Raw genomic sequence first — 24,794 nt, 5'->3', positions numbered from 1 at the left:
CTCCCAACCCTCTGAGATTCTCACCCAAACTCCATCACATTTGTTTCTCATCTTCCATTTTTCCTCACAAGGTTAGTGATGATATTTTTAATTTTTTTTTAAATGCAATGCATATATCTCTGTGTTGTGCTGTGCTCTGCGTTTTTTTGCTGTGTGCGTGTGTTGGGAGAAAGGAAGAAGATAACCAGGCCAAAAACGGATGTCGGGTATCCGTTTGGATCTGAAACGGATGTCGATATCCGTCGACGGATGTTGACATCAGTTTTCCCTTAAACGGATGTGGACATCCGTTGACGGATGCTCACATCCGTTTAAAGATTATATGGTTTATATTTTAGGGTTTTATTACGCACCTTCACGCCTCTGAACCTCTCACGCCTCTGAACCATCACCTTGAAGCATCACCACACTCACGGCTGAAGATGAATTGCTTTCCCCACTTTCAATCTTACTAAACACAAAGTCCACCACACTCTCACGTCACAATTCTATAAAAGAGAAGAAGAAGTAACATAAGAAACAACCTGGGAAAAATAATAAAGAGAAAGAGGGAAGAATGATAAAGAGAATGAATGTCTACGTAAAATTTTAAATAATATTAACCCTAAAATTTTAATAAGGGTAAACTAGGAATGAAAAAATGAAAAAAAGGGTAAAAGGGGAATGGGGTGGTGGAGGAAGCAAGTTGTGGTGGAGGAGTAACACCCTCACTTTTTTTACATCCTTGGTCTGCTTTCTGTACCCTTTTCAGTGGGCTAGGACCAGCAATTACCCATGGCATCTCACCGCTAGTCTTGCACCCCCTGACAGATACAAAGATAAAATTACAAAAATAATGATAAAAAGTAAATATTATAAATAAACCCCTCATAGTTAAGTTATTCAACACATACAGAGTAAAACATATAAATGCATGTAAGAATACCAGAATATGAAAGAACAAACTTAAGAATTACAAATGTTGTAACAATTTATCCTATGTAAACATAATTTTTATAGGAAACATAAGTAAATAAGGGATATATGTGAGACGGTTTCTTACAAAATCTTACCTGAATTTGTTGAAATATAGAGTTTGAAAGATTTGAAATGGTTGTAGTTGTCGAACTCACCAAAGGTTTTGAACAATAACAATTTCAGCCTTTTTAGTATGAATATTTTACATTTAATTAATTGAGAGAAATACTTAAGCATCAACGAATTAATCACTTAATGATAAATGTAACAACTTAAAATATTATAGGATAATCATCTTGGATATACATAAAGTTAAAACTATGAAGAGAAAAATGTAAATTGAATGTTTCTTATAAAACAAAATTGTAAGTCAATTGATAATTCAAAACTTAACCATTAGTTCATAGTAAATGTTTAACAAAACTCAATATAAAATTTTGAACAAATAGATTGACTTAAAATTTTCGTATAGATATAAATTATTTCATAAATGTAAAATGGCATAAAAAAATAACATTGCATAAATATGACTACTTAAAATAAATTAATTTTAAAATTGAAAAGATATGATTATGTAATATGATTTTAATTAAACAATGTAAAATTGGCTTGATGTACAAACATTTAAAAAAATCTATTATCAATAAATTTAGTGATAAATTTTAAAAAGATATATAATTGGCAAATTTTATTATAAAATAATCAAAATTTAAAATAAAAATCTGACACTCATTTGCTTAAGAAATTTATCAATGAAAATACCTACTATAATAAAAAATTAAATTTGTTGATGAATTTTGTATTATCGACAAATGTTTTTTCGTTAATAAAATTAAATAACAATATGTCATTTCTTTATAATAAAAATTTACTCTTTTTTAAAAAAATCTAATTAATTATTAATATTCATTGATTATTAGACTAGGACAAAATATGATCATAATATATTAAAAGAAAAAAATTAATAAAAAAACAACAACTTTACAAAACTGTTTGTGATAAATGATAAATATAAAATGATATAAAATAACATAAGTTTTGTTATAACTATTTTCTAAACAAAATAAATTTCTATGTATTATAATTTTAAATCTTTTAGAGAAAATTAAACTCTAATAGAACTTTATAGTGTTTAAAAGGAATGGTGTAAAATTTTTATTTAGATAAATAATTTTATTTTAAATAAATGATTTAACAAATGTTAAATAAATTTAAATTTTATTTATTTTATAATTTATATTTTTCAGTTTATGCAAAACTGAACATATAGATAAAAGAATTAAAAATGATAAAAAAATATATTAAAATATAAACATAATAATAATAGTAAAGAAAAAGGTTGAAGAAGATATAAGATAGAAATTAAATAACCAATCTCATATTATATAATCAACCCTACATCAGGTTTTGATAAAAGTGGAAGAGGGGAAATAGCAGCGCCGCCAGTAACACCACCTTCTTCTCAAGATCTAAATTCGAATCATGCCAAGATTGCCAAGACTACCACTCCGAGGAGCACCACCTCGCGGGGCCGGAAGAAACTTCGATTGACGCTGCAAAACCTAAAGAGTACCTAGGAGAAGCAGGTGGAAACCCACTTTAGAGAAGGAGCTTGACGCTTATTCCCTTATTATAAAGAAGCCGTGACTGAGAAAGTGCACGAACTGAGCCGGTGCATGGTTTACGAAACGCCGTCATCGTGATTCTGCTGGAGGAGAGTGACTTCCTTTGAAGTTTGTTGACGAGATCTACTAACAGATTGAATGGGGAGTTCAGTAGCGGCGCAATCGTGCTGACGGAGTCGGTAACTTACACCACTGTGAAGAGTAACTGTCGTTTGCGGGTGACTTATGGATTGCCTAATGTCGATGCTGTGTATTAAAGGACTAGACCGAATCGTGTTTTTAGTGTTGGAAGGTGATTGAGAATTCCTGTTTATCTTGATTCCGGTTCATGTTTATTACATTAAGTATTCAATAATATAACATGCATGCTAGGACTTGATCATTTAAATCTAATTGAAACTTCTTTTATCGGTGATGCAGACGAGAAATTTGAAATTGTTGACGCAATCTGTCCGAGGACAGTTTGGTGTTCGATCGCATGTGCCTGAATGGATGCATGTACCGGAGAGGATTATGATAGCATTATTGTGGTCTCTGGTAATGTGCTCGCTACTAGTGTAGTTAGTTTTGGTTGTTGAATGTATTTTGATTATAATTAATTAAATTATTTATTTTTCTTGAAAGCAAAAATGTGAGATTTTATAGTCGCTATTGGTAATGTGACTTTCTTTCTGTGCATTTATCTAGCCATATTAAGTTGTAGTTGTAGTTGGTGTTTCATTGTTTTCACATTTTCATGAGTTCTTTCTCTGATCATGTTTTGGGAAAGAGATTGTTTGCTTATTTACTATTTTTTCTTTTCAGAAATGATAGAAGCTCTATAAGGGCTAAAGAAGGCATCGACAAAGCTCAGTAAAGTAAAGCTATTCCTGAGGCAGATATCCGCTCGATAGTGGATTTTTCGATGCAGAAAAATAGTGAAGCCATGTGCATAACACTTCCTAACATAATTTGGTCTGTGTCTCAGATATTCAAATGCCTATGATGAATGATTTAATTTTCTAACATATGATGTTAGGCAATCCATAAGTCTCTCCCCGCAAACACGCTAGTCTTTACAGTGGCGTAGGTACCCGACTCAGCCAGCACGATTGCGCCGCTACCGACCTTCCCATTTAATCTGTCATTGATCTGGTCAACAAGCTTTAACGAAGGTCACTCCCCTCCAGCACAATCGGGATGACGACCTTCCGTGAACCACCGCACTGGCTCAGTTTGACTTGCACTTTCTCAGCCACGGCTTCCTTATAATAGCGGAACAAGGCGTCGAGCTCCTTTTTTAAGGTTTCCGCTTGCTTCTCCTCGACACTCTATGACACAATGACACATTTGTTCATAATTGTTTATTTCATTAATAACATGTCATTTATGTCATACGTTATTATTATAATGTTGTTACTATCAATTTGATCAACAAAAAAACTATATTAACTTGTTATTTTTTAAAATGACACTAAATTGAGAAATTAAAATAGTGGCGTTTTATACAAGATAAAAAGTACATGTTCAATTTAGAAGATAGACATTACATGTTTAATATTAATGAAGAATGTAAGACAAAGCGAACCTGACTTTATAGAAGAATTAAAAAAAGCGAAGAAAAAAGTAACGCCATTATTTCAATATCATGTCAAAGATAAGAGAATTGGATTCCACCCACATTAAGCATAAGGTAAACAGTTCTTCACGTGAGTGATTAGTTTGTGTATTTATACAGTCCCTTAGGAACACAATAATATGCAGTGTAAGTTCAAAAGTGGTCACACTGAGATATCTTTAGGTTCATCATCAAATCGAAGCAATAAATTATCGTTGTGCAGGTCTATCTACTGTCATTTTCAATTTTCATGCTGCTTTTGTTCATTAATATTCATTACTTTCATGCAGCAGCTTGATATGTTTAATATTTATATAATATATAAAGCTAACAACACTTCCAATTAGTTTTTTATATGTGAAATTTTAAAATATGCTCATGAAAAAGATTATATAGGAAACATGGACAAAAAGGTTGTCACAGTATATGAAGATTAAAATGTTAGTTACCTTTATTTCCTTTTATGTTTGAATATTAGCTCAAATAGGCTTCGGAGTTTATGAGAGAATGCTATAACACGATTCATTCCATTGATCTCCAAAGCGCGTGTTGCGTTTTTTTATTCGTGTTTGATTTTGATATATCTTATTAATGGATTTCTTTTTAATTTTGTAGTTTTTACTAAATTTTGATGGTAGGTTATAATGGTTAAAAAATAAAATTTAAATCTTATTCAATCTCATTAAAATAATTTATTAAAATAATTTATTAAAATAATTTATAAGATAAGGTTTGTAATTCATTTATATATTATAAATTATTATAAACTGATTTAATTTTAAGTGACAGGGAACTTTTCAACCGTTTCCTTTTTATGTTACTGAAATTATGTTAATTAAATTTATGGTAGTGAAGTTTGTGTTGGTCAAAACTTATATTGATGAACCTCTTAATAATCTTGAATTTACACACTTTAAGAAATCTATTTTGTTTGTGATTTTATGAAATTTTTTTACAATAGACCTTTAGCATATATATATATATTTTGTTATATAAAATCTAATATCAATATTTCTTTTCCTTATTAAAACTAAAATTTGAGATTTAAGTAGCCTACTATGGACCAACCTTGGAATGTCTTCTGATAAAGGAAAAAAATGCATCACGTATACAATACCACCGAGTAGCTATAATTTTAGAGTGTTTTTTTTTACTCGTTTTATTTGCATTTTTGTCTATAAAGCTGATACGTGATAGAGAAAAATATAACTTAAATAATTTTTCATAAACTAAAATTAATGTAGAAATTATTTTTATATAATATTTTAACGCAATATTATTTAAACTCATATAAACTATTTAAATTTATGAAAAAAAATATTTATTGTTTTTCTAATGTTGATAAAAGGTTTGTTTGAAACATATCATAATATAGCTGTTAGAACCCTTAAAATTCAGTGTGAGTGGAAGCCAGGTGTCAGTGAAAATCAAAAAGTGAAAGACAGGTGTGGGCAGTAGAGTGGCCGATCGGTTTGTTGAGGGTAGTATATAAGAAAATTTTTCAAAACTTCGAGCCACTTCTGCATGCATCTTTTCTCTCTTCAAACTTTCTAAGTTTTTCTCCTCCTTCTCTCTACAATTCTCATTCTTCTCTCTATGAATTCTCATCTTTTTCTTCTTCCGATTATCATTCAGGCAGAGCCTGAGTCTTCTGGTGTCAATGGCTTCACTTTGCACCGATCAAGTTGTTGGTTTGAGTTGGTAAGTTCATTCTTCTCTTAGCACGATTGTTTTCTGGCACATGCAAGCCAAGTTTCTGGTTGCATGAGATTATTATCTTCTTCCATGAAATTCTGATAGCAATTCTAGTCTTTTATTTGGTCTAGTTTCGTAATCGAGGAACTCTAAGTGTATAAGATTGGTAGTAGTGAGCCATATCATGCACCGTGAACGTTCGACTAAGTTTAGAGGTAAGGGAAGCTTGTTTAATTTAATTATGATTCTCTGTTTTGAATGGTTGTATGTTTGAATGATACTTTGTTTGATTTTTGATGGATATGAAATATTGGTGTTATTGCATGTTCGACTGTATGTGTTGATGATTTACAAATGGTATGAACTGGGTAGGAATATGATGTGATTTTGAATTTGCAATATTCTGCGAAATTCTGTAATTGTCGCCGATAGTCATTCTTGACCAATCGGTTTTCTATTAGTATACTTGTAAATACACGTTCTGTCTACGTATAGTTTCCTATTTATACTTCGTAATCGGTCTAGTTAAGGTATTCAATAATACTTAAATTCTTAGATATTATGTTTATCCTATGTTGAAAATAAGTGTTAGGTAATTGTATTTAGAAAATATTTATTCATTTTGTATAAGCTCAGTAGTGCTCGATCTTGAACCAAGCGCTCGATCTCAGTAGTGTTCGATCTTGAACCAAGCGCTCGGTCTCGTCACAATACTCAATTATGTACTTATATTTGAAATTAGGAGTGTTAGGCCCAACTCAATAGTGTTCGGTCAAAATAAGTTTCAATCGACTTATTATGATGGGTGAATAAGGTGGGTGATCAATAACATTTTTGTGATAAGTATTTAGGATTCAATTCTAAATTAAACACTAAGTCTATTTTTGGGTTATAGTTTTTAAACTTTTCTCACATATTTCAAATCTATAGTAATGAATTTCCACGTACTAATTAACAAAAATTCAAAAGTATCCTAAAAGTAATCCAAATATCATCATGTAAGGCTTAATTTAATCTAAAGTAGTAGTATATTGATGTAATAATATTTAACATCACACTCAAAGATTAAGTTCTTAAATACGCTATAAGTCTTCATATACAATAATTATATTTAGGATTAATTATGTTTTTAGTTTCTAAACTATAATGTAATTTTGATTTTTGTTTTTATCTTAAATTATGTTTTTAGTTTGGAATAAAGTGAAGGGATAAGATGAGGTTTGACAAAAATATATGAATATAAATGAAAGAGATGGGTAGCAATGAAGGAAATGAGTGGAAGAAGATATATGAATGGGAAAAAAAAGGAGAAGAGTGAGAAGAGATTGATTTATATAGAAAATGAGAGAGAAAAATTATGAGTGAGAGGTTTGTCATCTTCAAATAATCTTTAAATTAAAAATAATCTACAATTTTTATTTATTATCATCAAGGTATACAAATTCGCAATATATAACTTAGTATCAACAAACACTAGTTTTAATAAATTTAAAATAGTTTGTGTCGTTAGAGTTGACTTTATTAGTGTCCAATATTAAGAAAGTTCTATTAGAGTCAACTTAGCTTATGTTAATCTAACACTAACATAAATATTAAAATCATAAATGCTTTTTCTGGTAGAATATTGTCAAAGACACTTTTATCCAATAAAAATCAATGATGGGAGAAGATTGACGGAATCAACAAATTAAACAGAAAAGAAGTTAATATATAAGAGAAAGAAATTGATAACTAAATAAAAAAACAAATTAAGAAAAAATTTCAACATAGAGAAGAAATAAAGAAAGAGAGAGAAAAATGATACTGTAATTTTTAATTTTATCAATAATATATTTGTATTTTGAGTGTTATTATTCCACATTTATATTTTCTCTCACAAATTTGATTAAGAGAAATTTTGCTAAATTTCTCCACAACTGGTATTAGAGTGGGAGAAATGAATGCAGATGAAGCAAAACTATAAAATGAGAAGTTCGATGGTACGAACTTTGGCTTTTGGGAGATGCAAATCAAAGATTATTTGTATGAGAAAAAGCTATATCAACTTCTTTCGGGACATAAACTAGAAAATGTGAAGGATGAAGATTGGGCTCTTCTTGACCAACAAGCTCTTGGAGTTATTCAATTGACATTATCTCGCAATGTTGCATTTAATATTGCAAAAGAAAAGACCATGTTGGGTCTTATGACAACTCTTTCAAGTATGTATAAAAGTCGTCAGCCTCAAAAAAAGTTCATTTGTTGAAACTGTTATTTAACTTGCGGATGCCAGATGGCATAATGGTAGCGCAACATCTTAATGAACTCAATATTGTCACAACCAAATTGATTTCAGTTGAAATCGAATTTGATGACGAAGTACGAGCCTTGATACTTTTGTCTTCTCTACCAGAAAGTTTGAATGCTACAGTCACAACTATGAAGCAGTAATAAATTGATGTTTGATGATGTTCATGATCTGATTCTCAGTTAAGAGATTCGACGAAAAGAGTCAAGAAAATCTTCAATCTCTTTAGTTTTTCATAGAGTCAAGAGGAAGAAGTTTGATTAGAGGATATGGACGTGGAAAATCCAAGGAGAGGAGGTCCAATTCTAAGAATCATCGTAGTTTCCAAAACTCAAAGACAATTGTGTGTTGGAATTGTGGAAAGGTGGGACACTAAAAATCAGTGCAAGAGTGCACAGAAGAATCAAGAGGATAAAGTAGAAGTAAATGTTGCTTCAATCTCTTCTTCTCCTGAGGTTGAAGCAACATTGATATGTTCTTTAGAGAACAAGGAAAAGTTTTGGGTGTTAGACTCTAGAGCATCCTTTCGTGCCACCTCCCAGAAAAAATTCTTTAAGAATTATGTCCTAGAAATCTTAGAAAAGTTTACCTTGGTAGTGAGTAATCTTGTGAGATTGTTGGTAAAGGTGTGGTGAAGATTAAGTTAAATGGCTCTGTATGGAAATTGAAAAATGTTAGACTTATTCTCGACCTAAAAAAGAATTTAATCTTTGTTGGCCAGATGGCCAATGATGGCTACACAACAGTCTTCCATGGTGATCATTAGAAGATTTCAAAGGGTGCAATGACAATTGCTCGTGGTAGGAAACGTGGTCTCTTTACAAGACATAAGAAGCTTGTCATTTGATTGCAGTTGCAATAAATGAAAATTTCAACCTATGGCACTAAAGGTTAGGTCATATGAGTGAGAAAGGGATGAGGATCATGCACTCAAAGGGGAAACTACCAAGTCTTCAATCAATAGAAATTGACATATGTGAAGACTTTATACTTGGAAAGTAGAAATGAGTTAGCTTTCAGACAAGTGGAAGAACCCCGAAGAAAAGAGAGACTTGATCTTGTTCACTCTGATGTTTGGGGCCTAATAACAGTCTCATCCATTGGCAGTAAATGATACTTTGTGACTTTTATTGATGACTACTCTAGAAAGGTGTGGACATACTTTCTTAAAAATAAGTCTAAAGTATTTGAGGCTTTCAAAATTTGGAAAGTCGTGATAGAAAATGAGACGAGATTAAAGATCAAAAAGTTTAGATCAGATAATGGTGGTGAATATAAAGACACTAAATTTAAGAAGTTTTTGTTATGAGAACGAAATCGGAATTGAGAGGATCGTGCCAAGTACGATTGAACATAATGGTGTGGCAAAACATATGAATTGAACGTTGATAGAGAGAGTTAGAAGCTTGTGTTTGCAATCATGCTTACCAAAGCAGTTTTGGGTAGAACCAGTCAACACAACAACTTACTTAATCAATTGAGTAAACAAGTCCTAAATCTTCATGTGGAAAATATTAATCCCTTAGATATTGAAACACAATATTTACATTAAGAAAAGATGTCAAGAATGACCAAGAGCCTTAATCTATGTCTAGAACCAAGCCTCTTTGTTGTTCTATTCCGATCTATGTTCTAAAACACTTTCCAATGATTAGATACCAATAATTTTGGCGGATGAATTTATTGTCCATGTGGGCTGGAGGGAGAGAAGCATCGATGTGTCAGCAACAACTCCCTTTCCCTTGCAGAGAGTAGTGATGAATGTTGGGAAGCCCAGCTTGACATTAGAAGCTTCTGTAGTATAAACATTGTCTTGGGAGATGAGAGCATCAATGTCCATATCGAACCCCTTCATTATCCCATAAATGAAATATGACCGCTCAAGATTGATATCTGAAGTGTACGTATTGGGCTTGAGGTTGGTGAAGGAAAAAACACTCCACATTTGAGCTAATGAATTCAAATGTTTTCAAAACAATAGATAACCAAAGGTCTAGGAAAGAAAAACAAATTGAGAAAAATTTTTAAAGTTGAGAAGAAATAAAGAAAGAGAGAGAAATATGATAGTGTAATTTTTATTTTTATCAATAATATTGCAGTATAATTTAAAGAGTTTTATTTTCAGTGTTATTATTCCACATTTATATTTTCTTCTAAATTTCTCAACATTTTCTTTTGTTTCTTCTTACAAATTAATATTTTGGTTCACAACCTACTCTAATTAATCGAAATTTAACAAAATTGACTTGTAAGGTGAAGTAAGTACTCATATGTATACTCTAAATTATCCTTATCTATAGTCAATGTGAGACTTCCAACACACACCCCTCACACCGAGGTATATACATCTCGTGCGTATAATGACTAAACATTAATAATTGCCCAAAAATCGCAAATCTCGCTACCAAGTTCTGATATGATAATAAGAAGTGAACTTTAAATCTAATTCAATCTTACAAAATCAATTTATAAAGTGAGTTTTACATTCAGTTGTATAACTCGGTGTGGGTAACACTAATAATTAGAATCTAAATTTAGTTTTTCTTTAAGCAAGTCCAATTGTACCTACTTCTTTATTCGATACAAGCTTTATTTATTAGTTTGTAGAATTTATTAGTGTCCTAAGTAGCATGATTCGCAATAAATATTACAAACTTATTCAATATTGTAGTTGTTTTAATAAGTTTATTGAGTTAACTATGTAACATATCAAATAATATATTAAATTGAACTGCGGTTGATAATAAAATAAAATTTTATAATTATTTTTTAGGTAATTATTTTAAACGAAAAGTATGTGATTTAGAACTAATAACATTTTAAATTGTTTAATGATGATAAAATTATTTGATGATAAAAATTAAAAATTTAAGTTATATATAAATTAATTATTTCAGTTAATATTGTAGCTTTCTATCTATTTAAATGTATTAGAAATTTTGTATCTAAATAATTTAAAACAAATATTAAAATGATAAGAAAATTCATAAATTCAATTTTGAAAAAATAAATCAATAATATATACAGAATAGATAAAAAAATTATAAATTCATTAATAATAAAAGACATATTAATTATTAAGTGACCTCAAAATAGAGTATTCAAGTATTTTTGTTTTTCTTCTAGGTGATAGTTGTTTTATATTTTTAGGAGGCTCTTCTAAGAAACTCTTTGGTTAAAAACTTGGAGTACTAGAAAACAAATTCCATATATTAAAAACATAAAGTACTAAAATATAATCTATTGTGATTAATATTGTGGTTAATAATTTGGTCTTGGATATTGGACTCTCTCATGAGAAAAAGAGAAAAGACTCAAAATTTGAGAATGTTTCTCTTAATCCAGTTAAGTCGGGTTGAAAAATAAGAAAGACAAAAAGGAATAGTCTGAATTCACTTATAATACCAAGACATCGAGAAAGAGAGAAAAAGGAAAAAAATTACTCACAGTTTTCACAAAGTTACAATTATAAAATCGATACTGCAGATTTATTCAACATTGGATCATGTTGAAAATTTGACATCAGATTTGAGACATCATGTTCTTCGTTATAATCGCTTGGATCTTAGATACAAGATCTGAATCGGAAAATATTCAGTTTGCAGTGTAATTATGTGTTTAAATTTTATTTATCTTCTTTGTTATCTATTTGTAAGTTTTGCTATCTTCTTTCAAAATATTTTTTAAAAACAAAATCAGGATAAACAGATTTCAAAGGGAACAATCTCTTGTATGTAGTGGATTCTTATAGGATTATTTGTTGGTTCAAGAGCAAGGTGAAAACTATGAAAAAACGGTGATTTCAATACAAATATGGTCATCAGCCATGCTTGATCGCTACTCATAACTCTAACTCATCGACGATACATTATTTTGCAAAGTGTTAGTGAACCATGGTCAACAATGACCACTATATATATGATCATCACAATGTGCTCTTCTTTCAATAATTCACAGCCCAATGATCAGAGCCACGTAATTTACTCGCAAAGAGAATACCAGCAAGCAATTCATGTGCATCTTAGTAAATCCAGTGCAACGAAAATAAAAGATAAACAAATGAAGAAAGCAACAATGATATACATATATAACCATAGTTATTATATTAAATAAATACTAGATCATGCGTTTGAAAATTGAAGATCCCTTGCTAGTCTAATTTCGAATGTACGAACCAAATTAAGGAAAAATATTAACTAGTTCATTCAGAGAGCGAAAACATGTTTGATCATTTGGAAAGAGACAGAGATGGTGAAGCGTTGCAGCTTGATGCAGGAGGTGATGGAGGAGAGCCATGCCTACGAGGAAGGTCACGTGCCACTGCTTCCACGTTAGCCCTAGTAGAACTTGATGGAGGAGCTGCCACGTATTGACGTGGGTCAAATGCCCTTTGTTGCATGGCCCATGAAATTTGCCCCGACGTATCAAAAAGTGAAGACAAGTCATAGGTGGTGGCCGGCGCCACAGCTCCGGTGGCCGCCGATGGTAAATCAGCCATTGAGAATCGCAGTGCCGTCGCCGATTGAGATGGAGGAGGTGGTGGTGGATGAGGTCCCTCCATCTGGGCAAGGTGGCCTTGTAGGTATGAGAGTTCTGCTTGCAAGCTCACCACCTTTATGTGTAACAAAAATAACTCATTGAATAAATTATCATTTTATTTTCTAGCAAACAAAAAATATATATAAATATGATGAAGAAAATAAAATTGAAACAAATGATATCATCGATCTTTTTCTTTAAGATCTTCCCTTTTCATGTAAAAATAATAAGAATTTCCTTTTCATACAACTTTTTTCTTCAAATAGAAAAATAGAGAATGATAAAATTATTTATAAATGAAATGCGTAATTCTCTCTCTCGATAATATAATTATAATAATGTCGCATTTTCTAACTAATTTAGTAATTATGGATAAAAGAAGGTGAGGATCCCGAGTAAGATTAAGACTAATTAAGGAAAACATAATAGAAGTATCAACACGGTAACTTTAAACAAACTTCTAGAAAATGTACAAGCAAGAATTTTGTACAAACAAAGGTACTTCCAAAAGATACTCAAATAAACATGATTAAACTTGAAGGAAGAAAACAATATATGATTCTTTTAAAAATCAGAAATTGACAGATTCTAACAATAACAATATTAATGAAATAATTTCAACACTAACACATTTTCAATAATGACTAATATACATCCGAACATAAATACGATGAGCTAATTAATTTAGAACATATATATATATATATATATATATATATATATATATATATATATATATAAAGAAAGAGAGACAAAAATACATTCCATTTGAAAAATGCTAAACATACTTTTTTAACTTTTTTTTATAAATTTTCTAGAAACTCAGCAAAAATTTATTTATAACTTATTTCTTTTCCTACTGTGTTACGGCAAAGCGAGATGTATAGAAAATACAATCCTAGGTAGATTACTGCAAAAGGAACAAAAACTTCCTTCTACGAAACCATATTCTCCGCTACTAGAAATATTTCAAAACTTAATAAAAATTAAGAGAAAGTATTAAAAAGGATTAACACCTTGCATTCACAATAATGTACATAATCTTCTCAACAAGCTTATAATTTTGTCCAATTGTCAAATAATGTTATATCTTTCATTAGGTTAAAATTATTATTAGTAAGTTTCTATGAGCACTGTACTATGTGAGACTCAAAAATGGTTTATGGGGTAGTCCATGTTTTAGTTCTAGGAAACTATGATGCACTACTAGATATAAATAAGTTAATTAGTGCCTTAATTAATCTAATATTTTCCTTAAAAAAATTAGAGAACACAGTAATAGTTAATTAACACAGACTACGCATTTAGAAGAAATGGGGAAGAAAATTTGACATGCTAAGATTTCCTAATCTATATTAATGTTACATTGATATATAGAATTTGTTTTTGCGAATGTGATTTTATGAAAAGATATAGAGAGACAAAAATGTTTATTTTAATTTCGTGTATGAAATCTGTTCGAAGGCTTGAACTAACCGACCACCTCCTCAAAACATGCAAGAAGCAAGGAAGTAATGGCCCATGGCATTTGTGTAACAGCCGACCACATCATTTGTTAATCAAATAAGAGTTAAGGAATTAACTGAAATGCATTGAAACTGTCTCCCTTATTTTCCTCTTTCCTCAAACCTCACCTTTCTTTCTTAGGGCACACAACCACAAGCTACTTCTACTACTACTACTACAATGCATGTTAATCTTTCTTCTCCTTCACTTCAACTATTGAAGCCACAAAACAAAAAACTAAAAAAACAAACTAAAACAAATACACAGATGTGTCCCTTTTCTCAACAGTTTAACAAAATTGTTTTTCTTTCTTAAATTAAAATATAAAATTAAAAAAAATATATTTTCTAAATTTTTTAATACATTTTTATTTTTCTGCTTTAAAAATAAATATTTTAATTCAATTTTATTAATTTTTTTTTTATTAAACAATATTCAAAATAAAATATGTTAAACAGTATAAACGTAACACATAAACGTCAATTTAAAATATTATTTGACACGTCAAAATATTTAATGCAATTATATTTATTTTAAAGTTTAAAGAACCAAATTATATAAAAAAAAAAACACAACAATAAAAAAAATAGTTATTATTTTGAGAATTAAAAACGAGATTGAAAACCATGGAAATCTTGTAAGTATTATAAAACACGGCTTTTCTTAGGTTTCACTTTATTGGCCAGGAAAACAAACAAAATAAACTGGAACGTTACATGAGTTATTTTACATACATACATACATACATACATACATACATATATATATATATATATATATATATATATATATATATATATATACACGGTTTCTAGAAACAGAAAGTCTAAAAGAAACTCAACACCCCCAATCTGATAAATTTTATAATTTCTGATATGATTCTGATTCTACAGTCAATAGAAAACGTCTTGAAAGCATACCGATTGAAGCGATTCACTGGTTAGCTTAGTGTGGGAGAAGAAATTGAAAACTGATAATTAAGGTATAGCCAGATTGAAAGCAAACGATTAATTGACATATATAATGCGCATGCCAAGAACACGCATTAAGAAACCATGGTTAATCACATATAATTATATCAAGAGTTAGAGTTATAATCAAAATCAATAGTTTACCTGTTGCTGAAGGGCAAAGATGTGGGAAACACAGCCGTAAACAGGATCTCTGAGGCGTGATTGTGCTTCATAACAAATGGTGATGACAGCATCAAGCCTCTTGTGCACAGGAATGCTAAGGAGAAGCTTGGACACGTTACTAGCCCCAAAAACCTTATGCACAGAAGCGAAATGGGCTGTACCTTGCTCCGCATCAAAATACGGAGCAAAGATACAACCCTGAATGCATTTCCTTCTGAGGAACTTGCAAGCCCCACAAGGGTTACCAGAACTACTGTTACCGTTACTGTTACCGCTACCAGTATTCATGTCGGAGTAAAATTATAAAGGTGAGAAGGATATGAAATGATTAGGTTATGGAGGGAGGATTTTGTGAGAGGTGGAAAAAGGAAGAGAAGAAGAAGGAGAAGGGTGGAGTGTTGTGAGGAAGAATTTAGGAAGGATAGGTTTGGTGGGGTTAGGGAGATTTAATGAGGGGATTTAATGGGAAAGAAGAAGTCTTAAAAGGCACGCGAGGGAGCAAAGGCTTAACATCTACATTTAGCTGTTTGCGTGAAGAAAAACATGAGGTATAAGGTGGCTAGCTATGGCTTGTTTGCTCGCACTCAAAACTTGTTTTGGCTTCGTTCCTCTCGTGATGGTGAATACATTTAACACACAAACATGCTCTCTCTTCAAAAACACACACTTTTGAGACTTCCCCTAGTTGCTATCATGTGAGGATAAAGGTATGTGTTGGAAGAGGAAGCTTTGAATTTGGACCAAGAGATGATGTAATCATAAAAGAGGTTTTTGTAACCGAGCCAGGCCAAACTAAAGACAACAATTTTTTTTGTTATTTTTACGCGTTTATAATATGATATACATCAAAGAGAATGTGTCCATTTGCATTATTTGGCTTTATGTGGACAAAAACAATAGAGATCTTCTCTTGATATTTTGGTGTTGTGACATTGGTGTCTCTTCATAATACTATAGATATTAGAAAAATATTATTAGACACACATAAATTTTTTACATTTATTTAAAAAAATTTTTTATTCTCTTCTTTCTTGAAAAAAATACAAATATTTACACTTTTATGACTATTTTACTCTTATATTGTGTGTCAAATTAATGTAAAAGTGTGACATGATACGATTACTCTAGATATTAAAATATATTTAAATTCATGAAAGAACTAATTTATTACATGTTCTAATCAGATTAGATTAAAAAAAATATTAATTTTTTTTAAATGTGGACGAAACGGAATCTCATCATTTAATTTAAATTAAATGTAAATTAAATGGATTGAAGTCGAGTTAAGGAGGAGATGATCATTAATTTATAAAAAACAATTTCTTATTATTTTTTCGTAAGTTATTTATTATAATTATTTATTACTTCTAATTATTTAGTTAACATTTTGATTTCTTTAAAATATTATAATGTTTTTAATAATATTAAATAGTTTTGATGTTTAATTTATTTTGAAAAACTATGTAGGTTAATACTTTAATTTTAAAATTATCTTTATAATCATGTTTGATGAAATACATTAGTTCTTGGATGGTAATGTTATAAAAAAAAATTATTCAGTTAGTTCATTGACTGTACGTAACAATTATATACAATAAGTTAAAAATAAAATTTAAGTGAGTTAATTCATCTAATCCACCAATTTTGTCAGGGATCAAATTAGATTACTCGTCATAGAATAAATTAAGTTTGATTTATTTATTTTTAGTTCAACTTGTAGTGAGTTAACACGCACAAATATAGTTAACTGACTCTTAACACTCTTATAATATATATTAAAAAAGTTTTTAATATATTTTAAAATATTAAAATTAATGTACATAGATGTATTTTGAAAATATAAGGATAACATTTGTCAAACCCCATTAAAAACACACCCAAAAACCCCAAGTAACGGGATCCATGTGCCAAGAAGTGAGTGAGCATCTCAGTTAATGGAGAACAGGTGGCTGCAGGAGAGTGGTCGTTCGTTTTGGGCGACGGCAGTATTTAAGACCAAATTTCAAATGTCGTGCCACTTCTCTACATGTTTTTCTTCTTCCCCACCCTGCTGAAACCATTTTCTCCTTCTTCTCTCTAAAATCTCCTTCTTCTCTCTAAGAAAACCTCACTATTTCTTCTTTCGATCACCTCTCAGGCACCGCTGAAACATTATCGACGTCAAGAGCTTCCATTTAAACCGATCGGTTTGTGATTCTGAGCTGGTGAGTTCTTTCGCTTTAAGCACGTTCGTTTAAGACTCGCATGCAACCCTATAATTCTGGTCACCTGAGTGGGTGATATTATTCTGAGTGTTTCTGGTTTTCTATATGGTTCAGTATTCCTAAAACGTGGTCGTTGGACTTTAAGTCTTTGGTAGTAGGGAGCTCTAATCCTGCATAGTTGAGTGTTCGGTTACGTGTCGAGGTAAGAGAAGCTTATATAATTTAATTTAGCTTGTTGTGTTAAATGTTTGTATGCTTGCATGATACGTTTGATTATTTGATGAGTATGAAATATGATTGTACTGCTGGTTTGGACGTGTGGATGGACGTATGATATACGCTGTGAACTGAGTTGGAATAGAGTTTAATTTTCGAACCACAGTATTCTGAGCAAAGGTGATAGTATGGTCGAGCATCATTAGCGAGTGTTCGGTCTTTCTTGGGAGTGCATGGTCTTACTTGAATTATCATGCGTTAGGGATATTGTTTAAGAGTCTTTCTGTAATATGATATAAGAATAGGTAAACTGTAACCGAGAGTTTGTATTCATCGGTCAGTTTTCGTTGAGCGTCCGTTCATGTTAAGTTCTTCTTTAGACTTCCTAAACAGTTTAGTTAAATGTGTTATATACTACTTAAGGTCATAGACATTATTGTTCTTTTCATTCAGAATAAGTGGTGGCTCAATTGTGTGTGTATATATATATATATATATATATATATATATATATTCATTCGTTTTATGTGAGTTTATTAGCGATCGGTCTTGGACCAATCTTTCAGTTTCAGTAGCGCTCGTTCCTGATAAGCACTTGGTCTTGGACCAGCGCTCATTCAAAAGTGTTCGGTTTCTACAGGGCTCGGTCTTAAACCAAGCGCTGGGTCTTGTTTTTTGTAATATAGTATTACTGTGCTTAGAATCAGAGTCTTTATTCAAACTAGATAGCGTTCGTTAATTCATAGTTTCTCATCAGTATTATTGATTAGTATAAGTCAGTGTTGGTCTTTAAAAGGTGTTCGGCCTAGAGTCTTAGTACTCGGCCTAGGCTTTGTGGCGTCTGGTTTGAACTCTTAGGAGTTTGTTTATTAAAGTAGATGAGTAGCGCTCAGTCTGGTTAGTTTCTATGAAGCGTTATTCCAGTCGTACTTGGGTTATGATAAGAGCGTATGATCTTATTTCCTTTGAATGTATGGATGATTAAGTATGAGGAAAATTGAGATGTGATGTGTATGAAATAGTTGATTATGAACGAGTATTCCAGGGAGGAATATCTCAGAAAGTGGTTATTGATTGGTAAAGTATGAATGTGGGCAAAGCTTAGCGGGCGTTCATCCTGATATTCCATGATTACTTGTTCTCATGTAGAGAGGAGTAAGTCACGTGTGAGAATGGCAAGAGGTCCTAGTCCATAATGTTAACTTGGACAGAACGGATCAACCTCGGGTGGCAGCTGTTGAGGGTATCCCAGTTACTACATCACCCGGGTGCACGAACGTCGTAGCTACACAGGATTCATACAGTCCGGACAGTCAGAGTCATGTGGTCGTTATTTGCATGTATGGATGTATGAATTATGATGTGGTCGTTGTTGGTTTTGTTATGAATGTTGTATGTTGTGATTGAATAAATTAAATTACATAAGCTTACCCTGTTTATTATTTTTGTCTGTGTTGTGCGTCCTATCGTTGTCCTGTTGTAATGATCATCTGTGTGGATGTGAGCAGAAGGAGAAGAGCTGCTGGAAGAAGTATTGGAAGACGCGGCGGAAGTGAAGATTGAACCTTAGGGACGTTCGGCCTGTTATTAGCTTTATATGTTGTAAGAGCGTTCGGTATAATTTATTTTGTACACCGTTCAGTCTAGTAGTAGCTAGCGTACTTTTTAAATTCCCTGTTATTATGTAAGGTCGTTCGGCCATAATAGTATCTCGTTCTGTGTAGAACTTATCTGTAGTATTGTTAATATGTGATGATTCTCGTATATGGTTTTACACTGTATTTTTGGGATGTTACAACACTAAAAATTAAAATTAAAATCCAAATTCAAAAAATTAAATTCCAATACCTCTTTTATTTGTTTCTTAATTCAATTCCAATACATTATTGCTTAAACTTGAGAGTGGCTGAGACAGACTAAATAAGGAAATTATGCTAATTATAAACCTTGTTAATTGTGGGAATAAATTAATAGTGCATTGTATATGGTTATTTTGTTTTATCAACCTTTACTTGGGTAAATTACACGACTCTTTGTTGCAATTGATTCAGCCACTTGGGTTTGTCTTCTTTATAAACAAAATGCCAAAATGCTTAGGCTTGAAAGTTATGGTAGTAAATTGGTATGAATGCATGTGTTTAGGTTATTAATTCACATTATTAATTCAGATTTGTTGGGTTGTATAAGTGAATGAGTGAGAGAGAAAGAGAGAGGATCTTGGATACCATTGTTGATGTTGAATATATGCAACTTAAGAAAGGAGAAACAAGGGTATTAGTTTTTTTTAATTAGTAATTTGATTTTTATATTTAGATTATCATTATTTTTTTTATTTTTTATTTTTTATTTAATTGAATTTTAATATTTTTAAATATAATCAATTTGGTTTCTTATTTTAAGTTAATATTTGGAATATGTTATGTATCAAACCGTTTAGAAAATATCACGAGTCAAAATTTGAAATGTGTTACCATCAAATCAGATAATGACAAAATAAAAAATTATCTAAATTTTGATACGTGACTTTTTTCAAATGAAGATAACGTAATTTGCAAAAAAAAATCTAATTAACCCCTTTAAAACATATTAGAACAAGTAAAAAAAAAATATAATAAGTAAAGTAAATTATGTAACAATGAAATTACTAAAATTTAAGTTTTTTATATTTGTACATATTATATTTAGATCTTTATATATAAAAGTAATCTTTTGTGTTTATAGAACTATTTAAACGGTCTAAAAACTCGTGCATTTATCAAACTAATCTTTTAAAGTTTGTTAACTTATTTGATAGGTAAATTTCGGTTACAAACATATTGATTATAATCAAGTTATTTGACGTCTTCCTTTAAGTTTGAGTTATTTTTCTTTATGAACAATGGTGAAACTCAGGATTTAAATAACTAGAGATTATTTGATTTATTGACAGCTTGCGTACCATTAAATGTGAAAGTTAGTTAAATGAATATGTGTTTAACTTTAAACAAGTATAGACATGCTATTAGTGTAATAATCTCACTTGTTAAAAGCGAGACACACTTTACATTTCATATAAATGACAAAAATACCATGATTAAAAATGTGTTAAAAATCTAGTTAAATTGCTTTCCAACTTTCATATATACTTAGATATTTTTCTAAAATTTTAATATTATCTTATTTAGAAATATACATTACAAGAAAATTTTTAAATAATAATTAATTTTATATACAAAAAATAATTAGTCAATACAATGAGTAATTTAGATATTAATTTATAAACTAAAAATTATTAGTTTTTAAAATAGTCACTATTATAAATAAAAAATTGTAATTAGTAGCTAATTACACTTTAAATTTGTCATTAACATTAATTACCAAAGTTTTGGCTAAAATATAATTAGTGTCTAAAATTGGTTATAACTTAATAAATTAGTGACCAATTTAGATAATAATTATTTTTTAGTCAAAACTTTAGTAGCTAATATTAGTAACCAATTTATATAATTTCTTATTCATAATAATGACTATTTTATATACCAATAATTTGTAATTTATAAAATAGTGTCTAGATTATTTATTATAATTGTTTCGACCGGATCTGGTGGGACCCTGTTAAAACACTCACAAACGATGAAGACTGGCGGATGGATGATATCGCATGCAACGGATCGAACGGACGCTTGGTGATGGACGAACGTCTTCTCACAAGCTCTTGGCGGAGGGCTGGACGCGCTGGGAAGGGCCGAACGGGCTCTCGTCTTCAAGTCCTGGTTGTAGTATTCGTCCTCTCCCTCCTCGCTCTCCAAGCCGGGCGGTCGTGTACCTATCAAAGGCACTCCAACGCTTAAGTCAGTAACATGACCAAGTGATTTGTAATGCATATGTATATTGCATTGTAAGCAATCTGTCCAGAACTCATACCTGGAACCTTTATTTATACTGATTGTAATGGGCTTTTACCTTTCGTGGGCCTGAAAATGGCCCAATCATACCTTAATCTTCATTAAGGGCTTTAATGAGTCATTAGTATTTAACCGCGTAGTCGACACTGTGAGGCACGGTCATGACGGCTGGTCAGCAGGGTGATCGGCCAAGAATGTCAACCTGGGTGGGAAGCCACTCGGTTCTGCCGATCGGTCACGATGGACACTCGGTCATGTCGGTCGACCTAGATGGACGACCTTGGAGGGTCGTTCGTTCTATGTACGGTTGGCCAATAGGTCAGTCCTAGCTCGGACGTGCGGTCTTGATTGTGACCTGGGTGGGCGGCCTTGGAGGACCGTACGGTCTATGAAAGCTCGGATGGCGTTAGTTTGGACGCTCGGTCTTGATTGTGACCTGGGTGGGCGGCATTGGGCTAACCGCTCGCTCGGTCTATGTGTTGGGAGGACCGGACGGTACAATAATAATTAATTATTTTTTATCTTTAAAATTGATTGGTATTTAAGGATTTTGTTTAGTGACTCTCGGTTACTTTAATTTTATATGAAGCAAACTCTTTAATAGTTTCTTTATTTGCATTTAAATGATGAGTTTCTTTTATCAACATTAAATAAAAGAATTAAAATGTCAAAATTGATTATCGGTTATTTGTGGTTAGAGACTCAAAAATAATATATTTTACGTTTATTGTTAATAACCTATAAAAACACATGCACATACGCGTATGTAATGACCACTAAAAACATATGCACATACGTGTGTGTAATGACCACTAGAAACACATGCACACACGCGTATCTAACGACCACTAGAAACTCATGCACAGCATGTTTTCCACTTTTTTATTAGAATAACAAAAAATAATTTGTATTATGATTAAAAAAAATATTAGATTTAAAAATCATAAAATAATAGTTATAAAATAATTTTTTTAATAATTTTATCACATATAATCTTTTATTTTACGTAGTTAATTTTGTTAATGTCTTATTTAAGTTTGAGTTTTTTTTATGGATAATAATGGTTAAATCTAGTTAAAGTAAAAAAAAATTAAGACCAAAAGAACAAATCAAAAGCAATTAACTAATATTTGTATAATTAAAATTTATTTTATTTTTTAAAAATAGGATTAACAAATAAATTATTCCCATTTTGATAGAGAAATATCACATTGAGAATGTGTATAGATATAAATAATACTCAATATTTTTGATTGGATATGGAATGAGGATGAGTATGTAAATATTTGCATGTCCTCTTTTCCATATCCATCCTAATACCCATCTCCACTCTTATTTTCGTCTCCATTTAAATTACTAAAATACTCACTTATTATATATATATATATATATATATATATATATATATATATATATATTCTTTAGTTTTATAACATTTTCTTTTTCTTTTAGTTACACTTTTTCTTCTTTTCTAATTATTTGATTTACCATGAAATCAATTTACATTTTCAAACATTTGTGTAGTTATATACATTACAAATAATGTATGTAAATTAAATATTTTTTATCTTATATTTAAATATTTCTGCTTCTATTTTAATATTTTATTTATTGTTTTTTTTACATGACAAGTGTTCAATAACATAAACCCTTCACAAACTAAGTAACATAAAAAAATTATCTTCTTTATTTTTATTCTTAATTTTTGTTTCATTTGAATAATTCTTTTTGTTTCTCATGATATTTAATACTGAATGTGTCTCATGAAATTTAATAAATGTTGGTTCTTATAAAATTTGATGTGGTAGTCTAATTTAAAATGTATATAATTATAATTTATTTTTAGATATATAATATTAAAGAAATGTGAATACATTTTATATTAATATTGAATATTTGATAATATTATATTTCTCTTATAAATTTTTTTATTAATTTATAAAAATTAATTAATTGATATTGAAACGGTAGAAAATTAAGTATAAATATGAGTATATACTCATTGAATTTAGGTATGAGGATGAAAATGATTTTTTTTTTTTTAAATGCATATAGAATTATGAAACTCGTTCTTATCCTGCTCTGCTGGCATGCGTACTTGACAACTCACGTTTAAATACCAATAAATATAAACATTTCACATTTAAGAATTTAAACAAATATTTAGACTTACATTTAGTGTAATTAATAACTTCACCTATTAAAAGTGAAAATTACTTACTATTCACTTCAAAGGTTTTTTTCTCATAAATAAATTGACAAATTAAATATGCTAATTTGGATCCTATCACAAAAAGAAAAAATTGACCATTCATCCCATGATGAAAAATGTGTTGAGAAAACTAATTAAACCACTTTTCAATTGCCTAAAAATTTTCTATTTACCTAATTTTTTTTTAAAAATGTTTAACTTCGTTATCTTAGTTAAAACAATTCCAGTTACTTTGATTATATGAACCAAATTTTAATAGTTTTCCATGTTTATATTTAAATAATGAGTTTCTTTTATCATCTTTAGAGGACAACTAGATTTTGAAATTTGAAATTGATATCGATTATTCGTGGTTATAGATTTAAACAATACTATTTTTACCATCCAATAGAAACACATGCACACATAAGTGTATGTAATGTCACCAGAAACGTATGTATAACACGTGTTTGTACTTTTTTATTACAATAACAGAAAATTAAGAAAAAAATACTATGATCAATAAAGTAAAAAATATTATATTTAAAAAATATATGTATGTAACATCCAAAAAATATAGTCTAAAACCATATAATAGTATAATTACATTAATTAATAATCCAGATCAGTCTTGCTCTAGAGTCGAGCGTACGCTCATGGCCAAACGGCCTTACAGAAAGAGTTACAAATTTAAGCCGTACAAGATAAGCAAACCTGACCGAACGGTTTACAAAAGAAAATACCGAACGATCATACTTAACAAAAGGGAAGGTGATCGAACGACCACCTTACTATAACTAGACTATTGATCGAGCGTCCTACTGTTCAATCTTCACTTCAATTTCTTCCAAATTTTCTTCTTCCAGTACCTCTTCCAAGAGCTCGTCTCCTTCTGCTCACATTCATAAGGATGATCATTACAATAACAAGGACGGACGTACAAAACCAGACAACACA

The 24,794-nt window shown here is 30.4% G+C and overlaps 1 protein-coding gene and 1 long non-coding RNA gene across 2 annotated transcripts; one reads left to right on the top strand and one right to left on the bottom strand.

The window, feature by feature from the left end:
• The first annotated feature begins 2,357 nt into the window (after positions 1–2,357).
• Positions 2,358–4,020, top strand: LOC124831084 (uncharacterized). The gene is made up of 3 exons (XR_007028235.2): positions 2,358–2,874; positions 3,003–3,119; positions 3,387–4,020. It is a non-coding gene; the product is annotated as an uncharacterized LOC124831084 (long non-coding RNA).
• An 8,168-nt stretch (positions 4,021–12,188) lies between these two features.
• On the bottom strand, positions 12,189–15,937 carry LOC124831081 (LOB domain-containing protein 18-like). The gene is made up of 2 exons (XM_047304973.2): positions 15,322–15,937; positions 12,189–12,773 (listed from the first exon to the last, which is right to left on the bottom strand). The coding sequence occupies exons 1-2, from the start codon at positions 15,628–15,630 to the stop codon at positions 12,390–12,392; spliced, it is 693 nt and encodes a 230-aa protein (XP_047160929.1). The 5' UTR covers positions 15,631–15,937; the 3' UTR covers positions 12,189–12,389.
• Positions 15,938–24,794: the final 8,857 nt, after the last annotated feature.

The sequence above is a fragment of the Vigna umbellata genome, chromosome 3 (genome assembly GCF_029865625.1).
Source record: "Vigna umbellata cultivar VRB3 chromosome 3, Vumbellata_1.0, whole genome shotgun sequence".
Classification (NCBI taxonomy): domain Eukaryota; kingdom Viridiplantae; phylum Streptophyta; class Magnoliopsida; order Fabales; family Fabaceae; genus Vigna; species Vigna umbellata.
This window is presented reverse-complemented; position numbering and strand designations above follow the sequence as displayed.

Coding starts and splice junctions, on each gene's coding strand:
- LOC124831081 (XM_047304973.2), bottom strand. CDS start 15,630: ATGAATACTGGTAGCGGTAACAGTAACGGTAACAGTAGTTCTGGTAAC. Junction 12,774..15,321: donor TCTTTGCCCTTCAGCAACAG/GTAAACTATTGA, acceptor TTACACATAAAG/GTGGTGAGCTTGCAAGCAGA.